General features: G+C 45.6%; 3 protein-coding genes across 3 annotated transcripts; 1 reads left to right on the forward strand and 2 right to left on the reverse strand.

Annotated features, from left to right (window-relative positions):
- Positions 1–1,990: 1,990 nt before the first annotated feature.
- On the reverse strand, positions 1,991–5,244 carry LOC112899133 (wall-associated receptor kinase 2-like). The gene is made up of 4 exons (XM_025967477.1): positions 5,059–5,244; positions 3,925–4,976; positions 3,644–3,796; positions 1,991–3,519 (listed from the first exon to the last, which is right to left on the reverse strand). Exons 2-4 carry the CDS (start codon positions 4,373–4,375, stop codon positions 2,333–2,335), a joined length of 1,791 nt encoding a protein of 596 aa, XP_025823262.1. The 5' UTR covers positions 4,376–4,976; positions 5,059–5,244; the 3' UTR covers positions 1,991–2,332.
- A 3,354-nt stretch (positions 5,245–8,598) lies between these two features.
- On the reverse strand, positions 8,599–11,741 carry LOC112901483 (transcription factor EAT1-like). Its single transcript, XM_025970409.1, has 4 exons — positions 11,604–11,741; positions 10,005–10,919; positions 8,851–9,270; positions 8,599–8,694 (listed from the first exon to the last, which is right to left on the reverse strand). Exons 2-4 carry the CDS (start codon positions 10,881–10,883, stop codon positions 8,599–8,601), a joined length of 1,395 nt encoding a protein of 464 aa, XP_025826194.1. The 5' UTR covers positions 10,884–10,919; positions 11,604–11,741.
- Positions 11,742–15,105: 3,364 nt separating this feature from the next.
- On the forward strand, positions 15,106–19,992 carry LOC112900988 (altered inheritance rate of mitochondria protein 25). Its single transcript, XM_025969789.1, has 11 exons — positions 15,106–15,617; positions 16,054–16,140; positions 16,245–16,286; positions 16,388–16,432; positions 18,170–18,235; positions 18,302–18,358; positions 18,464–18,525; positions 18,642–18,762; positions 19,187–19,264; positions 19,374–19,480; positions 19,582–19,992. The coding sequence occupies exons 1-11, from the start codon at positions 15,306–15,308 to the stop codon at positions 19,610–19,612; spliced, it is 1,008 nt and encodes a 335-aa protein (XP_025825574.1). The 5' UTR covers positions 15,106–15,305; the 3' UTR covers positions 19,613–19,992.
- The last annotated feature ends 563 nt before the right edge of the window (positions 19,993–20,555 follow it).

Genomic DNA, 20,555 nt, shown 5'->3' on the forward strand with positions numbered 1-20,555 from the left:
TTTGGACGCTTTGGTTCGGTCATTCCCGCTCCTTCATTTTGAGACTCAATGGAGACGGAGCTTGGAACCATGGGTGCCGCGTGCGGAGGTGGTGGGTATAGACCATATGGAGGTGGAGCGTATGGAGGTGGAGCGTACGAAGGTGGTGGGTACGGACCTTCAGTCCCGCTCCTTGTGCCTGGAGGTGGAGCATACGGAGGGGGAGCATATGGAGGTATTGGGTATGAGTACGGACCGTACGGATAATGATATGGCGGTGGAGGTGCCCCCAAAGCCGGAGGTGCAGCAGGGGGGAATAATGCCCGGGGTTGCGGCGAAGAATTGACATCGGAACGGCGATGCATCAGAGAAGGGTCATCTTGGGGAGATGATTGTGACCCGTCGGACTGCAAGAGATCGGTGAAGGTATGAAAATCTGAAGACCAACCGGTCATGGTGGAAGAGATTTCGGATTGTAGAGGAGAGAAATGAGTTCAAATGGGGTGTGGAAGGAGTGAAAACCGGGTGGGGTATTTATAGGGGGTTGGAGATGAAATTTGAAATTTTTTGCAATTTTTTTCGAATTTTTTGAAGTTCAAACGGTCAAATAACGGCTAGTTCAACAGATAGTCCGCGTGGACCAATCAAAACGCGCCACGTCACGTCCTCTCGCCCGGGGCCCGCCGCGCCAACGCACCGCCTGCCTCTTGCCCGCCTACCGCCCCGCCGCGCCTGCCAACGCGGGCGAGAGCGGGGCGATAGCGCCCGCTCTCGCCCGGCGGTAGCACTACCGCCTTCTCTCTCCCTCTCGCCTGTCTCTCGCCCGTCTCTCGCCTGGGCTGGGGCGATAGGGGGGCGGTATCGTCCCTCGTTGGCACCAGCCTTAGTCTCTTTGGAAGTCATCATACGGTTTCTCCATGGAGAAAGTTCTGGTTTACTGGTTCGAACCTCATGATGCCTTGACTCACACGTTGTCTAGTCTTCCACTCACCTGTGATAGAGATATAAGTTTTTTTAAGAAACATAGTATAGACGCAGACGCTCACAAACACGTACGCACACTCACCCCTAGGAAAATACGCACGCAACCCTACCTCTATAAACACCTCCAAGAGATTGAGCTGGTAAATCCTTGAGATTGACGAAGTCATCACAAGCACCTCGCTGTCGAAGGGAATGTCGCCTACCACTGAAAGCACAACGCCGTTAAATCTTAGAAAATTCGCTCCCACAAGGAGTCGAAACCATAACCTTAGATGCTACTGAGGCTGTTATAACCACTAGGCTAAATTAATGCTGATCTTTCCTTCCTTGTGCTGCCAATTAACTATTTGAAGCATAGTTTTCCACACAAAAAGCTAAAACCCCATACATCGCCTAGTACGTAGGCAAATCTTCCACTAAGATTTCGTTTGCACTGGCTAAAAATGAGGGCAAGTACATTTCTACACGTTATCACGTTATAGGTCTCATGGATCATCTCATGCAAGTCTGTGTAGGATTTTTGATTAGGTGGCGGAGAGAGAGGGAGGAGAGAGAACAAGGTGGTTTAGCGAGACAATAGTCTCACAGGCAAAAATTTAGGACTATAAGATCACTTTATCACCATTGTACGAGTTGTTGTTGCCATGCAACTCATAATATTTCTTTTTTCTATGCATAAATTATGAAATTATGTATTTACTATGAGACAACTTATAGGATATTTTATTATATATATTGGCTGTTACATCATCTAAGATGATATAGCAATGCATGAGACCGCCTGTTAGACTAGACTAATATACTTACCTAAGGGACTAAAAATTAGCCTTACGTTCCAAACAGGATCTTAGAAAACAGTGAACATCACACGAGAACCCGAAGCACACTCGCCACGGAGTCTCTAATTTTGTCTCAGCCAACAGAGAAGACAAATTTTCACTTGGCACTGGTACAATATGCAAGTGCAGCTTGCTAGGACTGTCTCAATACAGGTGGGACATAGAAAAAGAAGCTGATGAAGATTGGCTAAATGATTTATAAAAACTATTTTAAAAAATCACAAAACAGGCCTATTATAACCATACATATTACATGAAATTGAGTCGAAGCTAAACTTGAGGAAGAGATCGCTAACAAGAAATTGAGAAGCTAGGAAGCAGCTAAAACCTTCTACATGTGACTGAGTTAACGAGCTAGGATCAAGGTTTTAAATAGCCGTCTATAACTGCCGCTAAACCCGGCTATAGCTGCTAGGAAGGGCAGCCGCTATGGCATTTAGCTCGATAAAGCCGGCTATAGCCCGCTAAACGCCATAATGGCAGTCCTGCCGCTAAACACCTTAACCGGCAATTTAAAACCATAACTAGGATCAACAACTTTTGGGTGGAAATAGCATGATCTCCATGCTTTCATCTCTAGCAATACCACCATCGCCAAGGTGCAAACTCGGTGGTGTGTCAATGCTCATCTCTTCATGGTACCATGAATCCTGAAGCAGAGACTCGCTCTTTAGGATGAAGTGTTGTTGCATCAACCTTCTCAATCCTTCAAGTTCAATTGCAACCTCTATCATCCTTGGCCGTTCTTCACCTTTCAACCTTAAGCATCGTAATGCCAACTTTGCAATTGTTTCAACATGTCTCATTCCAGCTTCCTCAGCTACTTCAGGATCAACAATATCCAACAACTTATTTTTATGGAATAACATGCTAAATTGCAGTGGTAGGCTTCTCACGTCTTCCATCACGCCATCCATAATAGGTTTCTTCCTTGTCAGTAGTTCGATGAGTACCACACCAAAACTGTACACATCACTTTTCTTAGTCAATTGGCTTGTCTGGAAGTACTCAGGGTCCATGTACCCTATTGTTCCTTGCACTAATGTTGTTACATGGGTCTGATTGTATTGTATTGGTCTTGAGGCACCAAAATCGGACACCTTTGCGGTGAAGTTCTTGTCAAGAAGTATGTTCGATGACTTGATATCTCTGTGAATTATTGGTATATTTGCGGCTAAATGTAAGTATGCAAGTGCCGACGCAGTTTCAACTGCAATGTTTAGACGCTTCTCCCATGACATCGGGACCAATGTATTGTGAAGATGATGAAAAAGGGCCCCATTGGTAATGAATTCATAAACCAATAAGGAAACTTCTGTCTCAAGACAACATCCTAATATCTGGACCACATTCTTGTGGTTCGCTTGTGAAAGAATGATAAGCTCATTGACTAATTGTTCCATCTGGGTCTGATCAACTCGTTGTGCCTTCTTGATTGCCACGACCACTTGATTGGATAGTATGCCTTTGTACACGGTCCCAAATCCTCCTCTGCCAACAATATTGTCATCGCTGAAGTTGTTGGTTGCTTTGTCAAGCTCATTGGAGGTGAATATATGCAGTTGTGACCTTTCAGAAAACATCTGCTGCTTCAGCAACAAGCCACCATTCTGCATAAAGTACCTCTGTCTTGTCTTCGCAAGTTTCCTCTTCTTAACAAGCCAGTGTGTCCAGAAACCAAGAATGAAGAGAAGCACTAGCAGAGCTAATCCTGTGACTGCAAAAGAGGCGCAAAAAAATTCAGAACTTTTTTATTGGGCGCAACATTAATTCAATGCGGCATGCCAAATGATTGAACAATCACATCCATCACTTGTTGAGATATGGCTTTAAACACTTACCTATTGCAATTACTAGTGTGCCCACTCCATTGCAACCGCTGCCCTCCCTCAAGCCATCGCCGCTCATCCCTGCTGGGCACCTGCACTGGAAACTACCTTTTGTGTTGACGCACTTGTGCGTGCATGGATTTCTGGTGGAGCATTCATCAATATCTTGCCAACATCCACATGAAAACAAAACATATATCAGACGTGGACTGTGTTTGCCAACTGAAGTTCGAGAAACAAAGATACTGACTATAAGACCCAGAATTATAAGCATATATAGAAGAATTTGTTACCTTGGCATCCATTAGGGCCTTGCAGGTATGGGTTCCCCTCGAATCCCTTGGAGCAATTGCAGCGGTAACCAATTCCGTTTGATGAATTGTAGCAATAGGTATTCTCCCTGCATGCATATGCTGTGGTCTCTTTTGCCTCTTCACAGCTGCCATCTATAGACCACTCAAGTACCACAGGTCGGTATTGACGTTTCGTATTATTTGTGTTGCTCAAGTCACTACTTGAAAACACATATGAGTTCTGCTCCACAATGAAGGCCTCTCCACATGGTAGAGTATCGTTATCCTTATTGGATATAATACCGAACTCTAACTCCAGCTTCTTTAACCCTTTCGGCACCGGAGCTTGGCAGCAAGCCACACCAGAGCACGAACCATTAACGATGTTATCTTTGCTAGAGCAAAAGGAAGCACAACCACCGCTATACCCACTATTGCTATTCAACAGCATGGCCACCACGTTACAACCCAGAGCTATGAACTTGTTTCTTGCATCTGAGAATGTGAAGATGGTCCCCTCAAGGTTAATGCTAGAGTTTCCTTTGCACTGCTGAGAATTGATACTAGCCAATATGGTCACAGAACCATCCAGCAATGAGATGTCAAGAATCCCAAACACACTGTCTCCAATGGATAGCACCGGACCACCAGGTCCAGATATGCGCGAACTAGGGCCACATTAAATCTGGAACCCTTGGGACAGGCTGTTACTAGCAATACCAAAAGGATAAGGAATGGAAGTATTGGAGCACCTGGATGTGCTTGGTTCCATGGGATAAACAAAGGAGAAAAAGAAGCATATGAGGAGGAGTGATTGCAGGAAAAAAGAGAGAAGCATTTCCTTCTTTGTTCTTTGACAAGATAAGGTAGGCTGTGGGAAGATCACGGGAACACTTAGTTATCAACTATTTCTGAAGGACTAAAATCATAGAAGTCGAATCTTGCGTATTTATTGATCTCAGCCTCGGTTGTGTTTGGGCAAGTTTACCAGCAATCCAACATATAGAGAAACAATTACAGAAGAAAGGGGCAAAGCATTTCCTTCGTGTTTCCTTTGAGAAGAAAAGATTGAGGTAGTTAATCATCAACTAACACTGCAAGTGTGCAAAAGACCAGAAGAAAAGATTGTCTCACCAAGAAGGGGAACACTAGGAACAGGAACCACCAATTGTGCTCAATTAGTCCGCACACCTTGTGATGCGCAGTATATATCCCCAGCAGCACACAGGAAGCAAGCAGCTGTGGAGCTCCATGCTGAAATCCTTGCTCCTGCTTCCAAGATGCCTATTAAAGGGGCTCGTTTCTTTGTAGAATGGCGCGGCGAGCCTGCCAACTTCTTGACAATTGCTTCTACCCACCATTGACTTGACGGTAGAATTCCAAAAGACAAAGCCATTCCCCCACACTCATGCTTTTCCACGTGAGACCCACACTCCGCATTGACTTGACTATTGGTGTGATGCATGAGGCCATCAACGTCATTGAATTAGGTAATCAGATATTTTTTTAGATAAAGAGTTAATCAGATATAAGAAGTGACATTAAACGCGAAACTATCTAATATTGTTTTAGTGAGCGAAGTTACATTTCAGTGGAACATTACTGAACATCACAGAAACCCGTTACACTGCTTACTCCGCTTCAACCCCTCAATTAGGAACACACACAGCTGCAGAACTGAAAAGAAAAACAATAGGTTGTTTGAGATGGGGGGAGGGGGGCAACAAATCTAGGGTTTAAGCCCCTCAGTCACGTACCTCGCTCTTTGCAGACTCGCGGCGGTCGCGGTGTTCTCAACACTCGCGGCGCGGGCGCTAAGTTAGGTTTAGATCAGTTAAGGGAATGCGGGGATAGAAGTACGCGCGGCGCCTTCTCCGGTGACGGTGGTGTCTCGTGCGTCTTCTCCGACGACGGTGGTGTCTCCGCATTCGAGTGTACGGGATTCGGCAATATGGGGGAGGGGAACCAATCGTCCAAGCTCAAGCACAGCGAACCTTTTCGTGGGCTTCAGCACGCGCGTCAGGTGTCCAGGCCGCAGTCCACGAGCAACCACGGTCTAGTGGGCTGGTAGCCCATCACTCCGAATTTGAAAAGGTTAAAAGCACGCTAGGGCCATCATACCAACGGTTAGCCGTACAACTTCCTTTCCAGTAAAGCTCTCTCATTTCTTACATCCAGAACGTTTGCGCCGCAAACACGGGGCCATTACCTAGACACAAGGTACGAACGTGCATGGTGCGCCGTAGTCTGCAGGTCACCCCTCTTGTCATACTTGACGCCGAACATGGTGACGTGGAGCACACAGCCATCCACTTCACCATCCGTGGCCTCCTCCATTGGAACTCCTGGGCAGCCCGCGCATTCGACAAGGCAAAACCTGCTGTGTTGCCCATGTATGTGAGCGTGGCTCCTGTAGGTTGCCCCACATGCCGCTCCGGGTCCTCGTGAAACATCGTCTTCTTCCAGAGCTTCCACTCCGGCTGCACGACCGTTCCGCCGCCGCGGGGCGGGACCGCACAGGAGCAGAGGAACCCGTCCCTGCGGAGCCCCACCCACGCGTCCAGCTCGTGGACGTAGCAGCCCTCGCCTTGGAAAGGGAGCTGCCACTCGCCGTGCCACGTCCACACCGAACTGCGGGTGTCGAAGGAGTGGGTCCCTCCCTCCCTCTCGCCGTCGAGCCGGGACCGGCTCCGCGCGGACACGAAGATGGTGCACCCGTCCGGGTGCACGGCGTAGGCGGTGACGGTCTCGTGCTTGCCCAGGGGCATCGGCGCGGGGACGCTCCCCACGGACCACCGCTCGGCGCGCCGGGACAGCCGGAACTCGTCCTCCTCGTCGCGGGGCGCCCGCGACAGCACCTCGAAGGAGCACTGCTGATCCGCGCGGCGCGGGTTGAACGCGTAGAGCCTCTGGCCCATGGCCACACCAAGAACATGAACCCGACCGGGCGCAGCGCCGGCGTGGGGCGAGGGCCTACGGCCAGCGACGCCGTCTCCGTGTCTTAGATGAGGATCGGAGCCTCGTCGCTGTACCGGTCGGTCATGAGGACCATCTTGCTGCCCAGGGCAGCGACGATGGCCGTGGAGCGGTCTGCCGGCGCCTCGATGCGGAGGGCGCAGGGCTCGGGGAGGCGCCGCAGCTTGTTGCCGCCGCCGCCTGGGTCGGACTCGACCTCGAACTCGTCGACGTCCAGCTTGTGGATGCTGCACCCCATCTCCCAGTCGTCCATTACGAGGTAGAGGTGCTCCTGTCTCCGCCGCGCCCTCTTGGCCGCAGCGTCGTCGCAGTCGTCGTCGCGGTGCTGCTCCCGCCCCCGCCGCCTGGAATCGAAGCGGGACATCTTTCCGCGTGTGCTTCGATCGCGAGCGTTTGTTCATAGGATCTCTCTGCATGTATGTTGGCTGAGCCTGACCTTGTCGCGTACAATTCAGACACCGAATTCGATTGGAACTCGTGGTCGCGGACTCGGACATCACCTACCGCCGTGGCACTGGCTGCTGACGCGGAATCCGTGAGACAAGGCGATCGAAAAAGCCTGACGTGGCAGTTGACCATGGGTTCAAAATGTCAAAAAGCACGAGGCGCGGAATCGTGCGGGCGGCTTCCCGTTCCTCGCGAATCACGCCCAATCTCTCCGCACTGCGAGCCTAGACACGCGCCTCTTCCTTTCCTGGCGAGCCTCCGCACTTGCCGCCTCCACCGGGAAGTGGTGGTTGCTCGAGCATTTCAGATGGTTTAGGAAACGTGGATCGAAGCAACGAGGGCAGCTGTACCTACTGTGACTGTATTTGCCTGCAGGCTATGGCTAAAGCGGCGGTCTTGGGTGGTGGTGTCCGTGAGGTGTTCGGCGTATTGCGCTAGTCGACCAGGATTGCCTCTTATGGCAGGAGTAGACGGGCGCCAGTCATGGGATCTGTGGTAAGGATGCTATGCGTTCGCCCTTTCTGATTCATGTGCAAACCTTCAAAAAATGGAAGATGCATTCAATGCTTGCGACTTCATGCATTATTGCCGTTGGCCCATTGTTAACTAGCTCTTTCATGGGAGTAAGATTGAAAAAAAATGGCAAATGTTTCCGAATTCTAACCATTGTGATGTGTTAGAGATGCCTTTGTAGCAGAGGCGAAGGTTCTATTGTTTACTGGAAGTTATGGTTTCAGGTAGGACAGGTACTTAGTGCACACACTATGTAGTGTCCCAGTCAACTACTCTTAACTATTTTTGAGCCGGTATGTAAACTTCACACACATATTGGATTTTCACCATATTCTTGTATGCTTATAGCGATTTCTGAGATTGATACCATCATGTGGCGAACACATTGAGCTACTTTGTTGGGAACAACACTGTTGAAACAACAAACTGAGGCATCTGAGCTACTAAACTAACTTATGAGAATCAACTTATTTGAAAATTAACTCCAATTGCAATGTGCAGCAGGAGCTAATCATCTAGATACTGAGACATATGCATTGAAGCATTTCTAGAAGCAGGGCTAGGTAAGGGATACAATAACAAACGAGTCCAGAGTCTAGAGTCTAGGCATGGCCAGAAGCTAATGCTAAAGACAAAGTTTTCTCCATGCCCTGAGCAAATAAGTTTGCTCACTGAGACAGGTAACAGAAAATTATCAGTCAACAAACATAGTTTGAACTGTAATATGACGGTTAAAGGTTAATTGAAAATGTTATAAGTTTGATGCTGTGCATCCACTGCTTCAAGAAGCCTCTTAGCCACTGGACACGCATAAACTGAGGAGCCTTCAGGTACCTGCATGAGTGTGGATGATGAAGCATTATGAATAAGCTAGATGATGCCTTCCATAAAAAAAAGATGTTGATGGTGAAACATTACTATCGATGCTAAGAGATAGTTGTGGGAAAAGACTTCTTGGTGCAACTTTAAATGAAAGAAATTGTATATTACCTTGGTGTTAAACATAAATATATGGTGATCGCCTATTATCCCGCCAACTGCGTGGATTAGATCCAGTTGGAACTCATCTAGAACCTTTGCAGCATGAAACAAAGAGTTGTCCTTCTTCTTTTCAGTGAGCTTGATGTTTACTTCATCATCCACTATGCGGACATCAACATGGCACTCCTTTGACCTCCTCTGAACCCATGAGCTCCTTATGGATCCATTGAGCTGATTGTCCTGATCATCCCTGATTGGCTTCATTGATGAGCTCTCACCATCAGCAGCTGCCTGGTGATCCAACTTTATCCTCTTCTCCCTATTATTGCCATGCTTCTTCTGCTCCACAAGGATCTTTAGTTCCTTCACTGTTCGATTAAGCTCATCTATGTACTCAATTGCATCGCCTACTATAGAAGCCCTGTCATTCTGGAGTAATAGTAATGCAATATTTTTTTTAGTTCCATCTCCATGAAATAAGTGCCCCAAAAAGTACAACGTAGGATTTCTATCTGTCATCTAATCTACTACTATATTTTTTCGAAGTTAACCACATGGTGTTGTTGTCTAATTGACTAAGACAAGTCAGATCAGGGTAACCTTATGAGGATGACACCGTGCTCTAGCGCGAAATTATATAGCACAAGAAACATCTCAAATTGATCCTTTTTTTTCTCCAAGTCAAATACAAGGCATTAGCACACTAAATTTGGACGAATGAGAATATATTACTATATAACAAGGTGAGGAATTATGCTATATCACTTTAGTTATCAGTAAATAACAGCACTATGAGGAATTATGTATTGAAAATCACATTGAATAGGATATTATTATCAGATTGCAGGTTCTGTAATCTGTAAAACTATGTAACAAGGTGTAGCAGAACTTAAAGAAGTGTTCAAGAGATAAGTCCAGCAAAAAAAATATCCCCTGTAATTACTTAATTTATGTTTATATAGAAACATGTACATTAGGCAGATGAATGCAGAATTTATGCTAATGACGTTGCTCACTTTGCTGGTTTATTTGACTCTTCTCTTCATTTGATTTTAAAAAGGTTAATAAAATTTTTGAATCAAATTGAGACTCTTGAGAGTCACTAAATTATTTGCAGCCAAAAGAGCTAATTTATATTATGAGTACATGATGAATGGACAAACCTTGGTAGGATTTGGGAAGAGCATTCTCAAAGTCCTGTACTTCACATTTAGCTGCTCCCGCCTCTCTCTCTCAGTTGCAAAATTAGCTTTTACCTTGCCCTTCCCAAACTCACCCTTCCCTCTTCTGCATTCCAGTACGCTATCAAATTGTCTGTCATCTATCTCCTGAAACAAATCTCCTACGCTTCCAGCTCCAATCATGACTTCTCTTTCATCCTCACTGGGAAACAGTCCATAATTCTGTGGCAGTGAATGGCATATATCATTTGCCAGATGAGGTTGAGTAGCATGATAGCCCAAGTGCACGGATGAATCACCAGTGAACATCAACCCATTATCTGGAATTGCTGCTACTCCTGTAAGCTCACCATTGAGATCCAAATAGTTACTACCATTCAGCATGGCATCACCGAAGACAGATGTTGCTGCAGGAAATGCTGAAGCAACATTGATCCGAAGAAGATTTAGGAGATCAGGTGCAGGTGTGTAAGCACCATTAGGATAAAGTGCAGCATCATACTGTTGGATCTCTGGTTCAACCAACATGTTTTCTGAATATTCTCCAAACTGATGTTTGATGATTTGATCTTGGATAGTGCAGACAGAAGGATCCCAGCTTGTAGTTTCTCCTGGGGGAGCCTCTTGTTCCAAGTCAATTCCCAGCTGGTGCTGAAGGAGATTGGTTCCTCCTACATCTTCAGAGGAAAAATTGGTTGGCCTTGAGAGTGCTTCTGTGGAAAAGGAGGGAACTTTGAACTTCTGTAGCTCAATGCTTGTGTCGTCGTTGCCTTTAGGAATTTGAGAAGAGTCATGGATCAGAGATCCTGCCATGAGGCACTGATCATGGGAACTTTCAAAATAGCCACCACCGGCAATCATTTTGGCAAAACAGTACCTGCTACCTTCACTCCAAATCTAAATCAACATAGTTTGGAAAGTGGTGAGCACAAGTATCCTTTGAACTCAAGTTTGAGACAGAACGAAATGCAAAATGATGCCGAAGAACCAACACTATCATAAACGAGAACTGAATATAGCTACAATAGAAATGGTATTGCTTGTACTTCGCGTAGCAAGGGGAAAATATGACTCTGATACATGACACAGTAGATATAGTTCAATCAGGCGTGGAACATTTCAGTTGGATTGGCTGTTTTGGTTGTTTCAAGGGAAGGTGGAGCCGTGGAGTTGAAGCTAGGCAGTCTGGCTGTCTGTTTTTTCGGTGTAGAGAAGTTTCTTATAGCTTGATATTTGAGACATGAAGCAACTTTGCTTGTTGCAGACCTAACAAACTCCTTACCATCTTTTTGCACCCCACTAATCATATTCATATTGATGTGTTTGAAAAAAACATATTCTTATTGATGTTTCATATAATGTGCTTCAACCACCCAATCTCATAAATACTGCAAAATCTGAATAGCATGATATCCCTGGTTAATCATTAAATGTAAGACTGATCAGCTGAAAGAAGCACTAAGATCTATGATGTTTTTTTTTAATTTTGATATTGTCAATTAAAATTCTATAGGAGCGTAGAACAATTAATTATGGTTTGCATATGCAAACAGCAGTAATAAGTTCAAGAAGAGCACATACCTTTCTTTCTTTCTTTTGCCTCAGCTGTTTTCAGTGAAGGGGGGTTTGTTTACGAAGTAGCAACTCAAAGACTCACAATACCAAGTTTCTGTGCTATGGCAAGGGTATTATAGTGGAAGGTCATGAGCAATAATTATCACCACACAAAAGTGGTGGGATAGTAAAATAGAAGTATGTGTCCGTAGCAAAGACAATCAATTTGCAGAGATGTCCTCTTAACCATATAAGAATGGTCAAAGTAAAGGGTTATCATATGATTATTATTATAGCCATTCTTGTTATGAAGAGACACAAAACGAGAAAGACGGAAACCTCACACCCTTTGGATTGGCATCTTTGATGTTATTCACCTGTAGGAAGTTGAAAAGTGTAAGTCATGCCTTCTGCCTCCTGAACATTTTTAAAGAATGTACTGGTGCAGCTACGCTTTGAGAAACTAAATCTTGAACTATGGAACTACCTACAAGATTTTCAAATTTGAAGAGCAAATCTTTCATTATGGAATTGTGATGTCAGCATTAGTTATCTAAGCTCATTTGTGTTAATGCATATCAGTGCGGTGTTCTTGATCTTGTGATTTCTAGAAGTTCTGGATTTTTCTCCCATCATGTTACCAAATGTCAACAAATCTAGAACCTAAACAGAATTTCTAAGGATCAAGTGCTAGCCTGATAGGTAGTTGATTACATCACAAAATTGAGTTCCTCTCAATTTGACAATAGGAAACACCATGTATGGAAACCGAGGGATGGTGATGATATCTATCTATGCTCCACTGCATGTCATTAGTCGTTCATACCTTAAGATTCTGCTGTGGTCCTGTATTGTATGATAAACTGGACAGCTGTATTCAAGTAATGTACATTTTCGTTTTGCGTATCCAAATCTCAGAAAAGAGTTCTCAATCATAAGAACTGAAACCTGTTGCACTACCCAAATCTTTATCATTATTTCTGTTTGAGTGAAATCCTTTTGCTCCTCATATGATTGTAATTGTGCTTACTAATGAATACCGTCTTCGGAGTTTGATATTTCTTATCTTTTGTTGGCTTGTTGTGGTACATAATACACGTGTTGCCCCTTTAGAACATTTCACTCTGGGTACCCAATTTCTGTTAAAGAGGTAAACAAATTGACAGTTATTGCATTCTGCAGTTCATGTGGGATCTGGTGCTCATCAGTTCACTTTACACAACTCCTTGCATCTAGGATGCACAATGGTATCAGGAGAAGTTTTAATCCTGATGTAAGATCTCATGCTTATAGTGTTTACTACAATTATTTTGAGTGAAGAAGGTAGAAAAAAGACGGATATCATAATTTAGCTCTAGAAGTTGATGAGTTCTCATCAGTGCAGTGTCTAGAAGGCTCATCTTGACAATTGTCGTTCATTTATAACATCATTTGATTAAGGTCCCAATCAACACAGGTAAGCTTAGTTATTACAACCACTTCAAGTATGTCAAGAAACTAGCATTGTAATTGGGCGCCAACATAACAAGCTTTACTTCAAAGTTGTTCAGTTTTAGATAGCTAGATTATTAGAAAAGGTAATAACCATAACCGTTATACATCTATACATGCTACTAACAAGTTCTTCAGTTCACTCGTGGGCACCTTGACATGGTTACTCAGCAAACAGAATTTGTTTATCGTTCTCCTTGGTGTTCATCCTTATTTTCTTATCTTTTGCAGACATGGAGTTCATTTATCCTGCAATTGAGGCTCGACCAGACTGAAGAAAGCAAGTAACCATTTATGATCACTTATGATTATGGAATTGCATATTTACGTGCCTAAGTAAGAACACAAATAGCTTAGCTGCCTGCCTGCCTTCCTCTAAACTATTGGAGGATGGTGACCGAGATTGTTCACTGTATGCAATATAAACTCAATTGGTGAGGAATGAAGTGATTTATAGCTCTGTTATACACCATCATTATTTTTGTCAGTTTGAGCCTGGAATGAGCTACGACTTTCGCAAGAATATAAGAACCGAGGAAAATAAAGGGAAAATAGTGAAGCTGACACTAGTGTCTGAATGCATAAAGGATAATCGTTTGCATCTGAACATGTTTTTTCTTTTACGATAGGTGGAGCAACGGAAGACCATGGCAAGAACAGACTTGAAGGGTTTCCTCTGAAATCTGAATCTAAGTCCAGGCGCGGCTAAACACTTTACATGGACTGAGGAAGCAGAGACGGCGAAGTGAAGTAAGCTCAGAGCAACCCTTTTCGTTGCCTCCGAGGGAACGCGAGAACGCTGCTGCTAACCTCCAGTGCTAAGCTGACTGGATGGAGACGAAGAGAAGACGCTGGGTTGTTTTTTTAATTTAAAGGAGGGAGAGGGAGACGTTTCATGCCCTCCTTGCTTCGGCTGGATTCCCGGTGGGTTGCTGGGGGCATGCGGAAAGCATTCGGCGCAGCTTCGTAACGGCACTCGTCCTTGCAGATGAGCACACGGTTCCTCCGGGACGGGCCAACGGCCAGCTCCCAGTTCCCTTTCTGAAGATCACATGTGTGTTCAGTGCTCTCGCTTTCTGTTGCATGTCCAATGTGTTTTGCTCAGCCAGTGTTCACAAAACTGATTTCTGGAGGCATGAGCTACCCTGCTGTCCGTGGGAGTTTGTTAACTCTGAATCTCTGAAGATCTTACACGATCATGTCTGATGTAAACAGGAGGCGGCTTTGTGGCGTCGTTTTTCCTTCGACCGAGCTAAACGGTACTGAAGAAAGAAGATGAGGTCAGTGCATGTACGGGCGAAGGCGCTAGGGAGCCTGTTGCTGTGAGGTGATTAGGAGGGTAGACCTATTTGTTCTAGGCGCGCTAAAAAAAAAGACTAACCCAGGCCGTGGAGTTGGCATGTAATGGAATGCTTTTTCTTCCTATTATAATGTAAAGATACGCAGAAGAGTTAGAGGAAAAAAAATATAAGGGCGAAGCTCCTCACTCCGTTCCTTCAGATCAACCACAGTCACGTTCAATGGACGCTTCTCCTCGTTCCTCACTGAAGTCGTCATGGAGTCATGGAGGTGGCCAAGCCTGTGTGAGAGCTTGACCATTGGCATCATTGGCAGTGGCTCCGCCGCCGCCGTGGCGTTCTCTGCTCACCGGACTGCCGATGATCCAGGTGGCCGGAAGCCTGCAAGTTCCTGGGATACAATAGTACGAGGGTCTATGCAGAAAATTTGCATACTGGACCAGAAGCTCTATTGCGAATAAGAATCCTTTGCGAGCAGCCCGGCCCATCTCTGAGCTTCGTCCCCATAAAGGCCCATAGCCCAAACTTGAAACAAGCCCACAACAGTGGACTCATCCACCGCAGTGGACTCATCCCAATTCCCCACAGAACTTCTAGAATCGTCCAGAACTTCAGAGCACCCGCGCGGCCGCGCCTCTCCCGGTTAGATAAACATGTATCTCGTATGTGATGTGTTATGTAACTGGGCAACAACCTGCCTAGAAGCTGGCCTAAAATAGCTAATGTTAGTTAGACAAGATTTGGTTGGTTGTAAATAGTTGTTATCTATCTGCAGCTAAGCTTCACCGGTTGTTGCGCAATGTAAATCTCCTGGCGCATCTTGTCGCCCTATGTAAACACGCAAGCAGCGCACGGTCAAGGTGCGACTGTTTCCACCGAATACTTACCGCAGCTCTGATTCTTTCACTCCCATCTCTCGGTTCCCCGCCTCTCCTCAGCGATGCGGTGGCTATCGAGGCTGCTCTCCCACGCCGCCGCGGCCGGGAGGACCTCCGCGGTGGCCAGGTCCACCAGCATCCACGTCAGCGGAGGATCCCACGGGTTCGCCAGCGGCGGCTGGGAGGGGTCGCCGGCGGTGCCCCGGGAGTGGCTGCGGAAGCTGTGGCGGGAGGAGCTGAGGAAGCAGAAGGAGGCCGCGAGGGCTCTCGGCGCGTTCGCGAGGAGCTATGAGTCCGTGGAGGCTGCAGGAGCGGCCACGGAGGCACCGTCGAGGAGCTATCAGTACGACGACAGGGACCTCGATCCCGTCGAGGCAAGCGGATTCTGGAAACTTTGACTGCAGCTTCTCTTTGTGTAGTCTCTTTTCTATTGTCGTGTGTAACATTTGCTTTGATCCGATGCTATCTTAGATGACTCGATAATTAGATTATAGGCAGTGCATGAGGATAGTACAGTTATACTCTCGTATTTCAGAAACTAAGAAAAACGGTTGGAATTGGAGGTCATTTCGCATTGTTAGGCTGGGTAATTAGTGTGTGTGAATCATTTACTGTCCCAAACGGTTTACTATAGTTCCCATCAGCATCAGTTAACAATCTGTTGAAATGTTTCCTGCCTCCTTCACTTGATTGTATCCTTCTACTTGATGCTTTATACTGATTGGCAATTTCCACTGTGCTCAACATCGAGGGACTATTTTTTGCTGTAGCTACTGGAATAATCGGCAGCGTGTTTCAATGTGTTTATAGGCCAAACTGGCTCCTCTTCTTGCAAGAGCTAACCTCGTGATCGCCAGGGACATTGAGTGGGCAAACATCATGCTTGCTTTTGAGCAGGTGAGTTAATGTGTATAGACCAGTGCATGCACAATATACATTTCTATTTTTGAATGCTTCTCCATTTCTTTTCATGATCTTACATATTGCCATCTGAACTGCAGGAGAGCAGATATATCATAATGGACCCACTCTTTCCACAATCTGTAAGTTTTATCCGGTCCTGGTTGTAATTGGTTCCCTTGCTGTATTATCCTCATTATACATTCTAACTCTATATGTCTTGAGCGTTGACTTCCTTGTCCAGCCAGTAGGTTTTATTCGAGAGAAAAGCAACATCATCTTTAGGCAGGTATGTCTATGTAGCTGCTTCATCCTCAATAAACTAGTCTTTGCTTGTTCTATTGCTTCATGGTAATTTTTTGAATCAAGTCAAGGGTCAAGAAATTTCAATTAATCTGCATAGCAGTCGGCTAGACGCTAGTATGTTGGAGACATCCGATTTCCTGTTCAAACTTCAAATTATTTGCATCATGATACTTGGTATCTTTTGGATCTAGTTATTCTGATTTGCTCTATGTGCAGTCAATATTATTGAGTGTACCTTGTCACTATCTACTGTATTTATCTCCATATGAAACACCATCACTGCCTCATTCATCATATGCTTATGCTATTGAGAGACTGAAAAATATGTTTGTTCTCCCTGTGCTAAAGAACAGCTATTGGTACGGTCTCACTTTCAGTCATGAATCATATTGAGTAGTTTGGAAAGAATATTGAAGTAACCTTCATCAGAGCTCTGTTATCTTATATTGGATAATTTTGTGAAGAATTTGTTATTATAGCCATTGAAGCATTTATAGTAGGCAGTAATATTTTACATAAGACCACACAGCAAGGCACTTAATTAAATATATTTTATCCCCTTTTAACATTAAAGGTAGTCAAATAGAGCATCTGCTGTTGACAAATAAACAAAGAGGAGGAATAATTGGAACTTGTGGAAATTTGCTTGCCATCCTATTCTTTAATCCTCTAAATGATGATGTTTCTCTGTTTATTTAGAAGAATTGTTCTGTACGCTTGTTTTCCCTCTTAAGGCATGTTTTATGTAGTGCTTGTTGATTGAGTTTCATTGCCTTATTTTAGTAGCTGGTATATGAATGTTAGCTTGTGATGCTAAAAGTTAAATATGAATTGGCTTTATGTTTGTGATTGGAAGAAGGGCGTATCTAAGGATGGCAATGGACACGAATTATCCGCGTACCCGCGGGTAAAAAACCGTCGGGTATGGGTTTGGGTACTATTTCATATCCGCGGGTACGGGTGCGGGTAGCAAATAATATCCACGGATATTTTTAAAACGGGTAACAAAAATTACTATCTGTACCCGAAACCCGAAACCCGCATCTGACATGTGGGTCCACATCAAAACCATATATATAACGATAACCCTAACCCTAACTCTCCCACCCCCACTCCAGCCGCCGGCGCCCCCTCCCACAGCCCCACCCGGCCGCCTGCGCCAGCGCTCCCCGCCCCCCCCCCCCCGGTCGGCCGCTTCGGCCGCGCCAGGCACGCAGGCCTCGGCCCCGGCCCCCCCCCCCCCCCCCGGTCCGGCGGATCTAGACTCCGCCCCCCCTCCCCCCGTCGGCGGCTCCAGGCCCCCCCCCAGCTCCGGCCGCTCCAGGCACGCAGGCCCCGGCCCCGCCCCCCCTCCCCCCCCCCCCCCGGGGTCTGGTGGATCCAGAGTTCCAGACTCCGCCCGCCCGCCGCCGCCCCCCCCCCCCCTCCCCCGCGGGCACGCCAGGCAGGCTGCAGGCGGATCAAGACTCCGCCCCCCCCCCTCTGAATATATCCGCGGATTTCCGTTACCCGCGGGTAACGGATATGGATACGTTTTGCTATCCGTTACGGGTAACGGATACGGGTTCGGGTATGGTTTTTAGGTCGCGGGTATGAATATCCAGAGGCAATATCCGCGGATAGTTTACCCGTTGCCATCTTTAGGCGTATCTTTATAATTGATTTGTTTGCTTCTTTTGATGGAGGTGCAAATCAAATCCCTTTTTTGTTCATGTTTTAGCTACTAAGAACAAGACGGCCATTTGTTGCAGAAATAACTGATGCTATGGGCAATGAGATATTTAAGGTAATATTTCTTCAAGCCAATGTTACATTCTGTTGAAAATCTATTTAATTGTACTACCGGGTTTAGGTTCGCAGGCCATTTTGGTTGATCAACAGCTCAATTTATGCAGAAGTGGATGGTAAGGTATGTAAATATTCTTCACTAGATTGCCCTAGCTAAGATGGGAATATCATCTGCATATGAATCTACGGAAGTGCTGATAAAGCTTCATTGTTTGGCTTTGGTCAGGAGATAGGTGTAGTCCACAAGCGTTGGCACCTTTGGCGGAGAATTTATGACCTGTACTTAGGGTAATATGGTATTCTTATACATTTCCCTTATCTTGTGGACTAAGTTCGAAACCTCCCAGTTTATCATGTAATTCTTGTCATACAGGCCTGCCTGAAACCATGTAGTTGTATTTCAGAAATAGGCAATTTGCGGTTGTTGAGAATCCAGGTTTCTGGAACTGGACCTTTAGCCTGGTGGATGAAGATGATAAACTGTTGGCTCAGATTGATCGTAACTGGAGGGGAATTGGGTTTGAGGTAATATTCTTTTCAGCGTATACCTATCAAAGCATAAACATTTCTTATACCTGATGGACATTTGTATTGATGCATGCTCTCATAGTCTCATGCACAGATTGCATTTTTGACAGCAAACAATATTTTTCCAGCAAGATATAAGTTAATATTTTTAAACTCTGGTAACTAAGAATCACCTTTCCAATTTGCTTTGGCACTTTTGCTTGGCGTTTCTTCCATATATGGAAAATCCTGTGCCGATCTGGTAAATTGAACTGAACATACCATTGCCTGATCATATTATAATGGTCTAGTGCCATTCTGAGTGCGTGTTTTCTCAGCTTCACATATTTGCTCTAGACTATAGAAAGAATGGGATTGTAAGGACTAAGGACTAATGATTTTGGAATGACTCGCTCACTGTTAAGTGTTAATATCACTGTAGCTCTTCACGGATGCTGGCCAGTACGCGGTTCGGTTTGGTGATGAGGGACTAAGCCACAAGTTTGCTCTTGCAGCAGATGTAAGTGTTCTCACTTGGCATTTGTTATGCCTAAACATATGGGTGCCAGCCTTGCGCAGTTAACTGCACTTTGCCCTAATTCGGAACCCATGTCTCATGAATGCTCCAGGTCGAAGAACTACATGTTGCTCGGCAGCTGAGTTTGCCTGAAAGGGCCGTGGCTCTTGCACTTGCGATATCCCTGGATAGTGATTACTTCTCTAGGAGAGGTGGCTGGTAAGTACCCGTTTCTAGGCTTGCCAACTCTAGATGGCTATTTTACTTTGGCTGGCCTCCTCTATTGCTCAGGAATTGATCAAAGTGCCTGCTGCTTTCAGGGGACTTCCTTTTCTCATTGCCACAGAGTAGACACGCGCAAACCCCAACCGCCTTTACGCAATGGAAAACATCATCCTTTCTCATTGTTGATACAAGCTCAGCGGTAGTATACTGTTGTTCAGCGATTGAGATCATCGCCAGAGGCAGGAAATGGTTCCTGTGTCACTGACTATCATAAGATTGCTCCTCTGCTTCATGCGAAACCTGAAAGTGGTGGTTTCCCAAGGAGATTGGCTTGCCTCCAACTTTGCCACCCCTGTAGGTTGTCGCTCAGGCAGACATTGCTGAAGTTTTTTCTTTCTTCTGTATGCATAGTGGAGTGCAAATCCCGTTTTGTTATGGAGGTGCCACGCGCTCGTTGACGTTCTAATATCAAGTGCGACACTCTGAAGCACGGTGTTACTGCTCAACTATAGTAGTTTACTAATATCCGATCCTACGTTATCGAGACTGAAGATGGCACGGATATATATTCCGTTTACCCGAATGCACGAGCTAAAATTCGTACCAATATCCGTGCCGTAGAAAATTATACCCGTACCGGGTACTCCATGCCCGCGGGCACGTCTGTGTCCACAAGCTTTTAGAAAATTAAGCCACGTGCTCATAAGCTTTAGAAAATTAAACATACAAGCAAGAACTACTCAGCGATTCAGTGCCCTGCAGCACAAAGATCAACCAAAATAAATATGGAAATCTGAAATCTCAGCCATTCTCACTTTTATCAGGCATATCATGGATTCACTGCAGATCTAGCGTTCTAGCTCATGTTACAACGGATATACAAGAGCTGATACATCAAAAACAATTTCCTTCGTATGCTACTTATTTCCCGGTGGATTGAAAGAGCAGATTCGTGCAGGAATAGATCAGGGCAGTACATAAATCAGTGCGGCACGAAAGGACTAGACTCCTGGGGCTGCAGGCCGGCGGCGGGCACAGGAGCAGCACGCCCGCTGCGGAACCGGGCGCC

Source organism: Panicum hallii, chromosome 7 (genome assembly GCF_002211085.1).
Source record: "Panicum hallii strain FIL2 chromosome 7, PHallii_v3.1, whole genome shotgun sequence".
Classification (NCBI taxonomy): domain Eukaryota; kingdom Viridiplantae; phylum Streptophyta; class Magnoliopsida; order Poales; family Poaceae; genus Panicum; species Panicum hallii.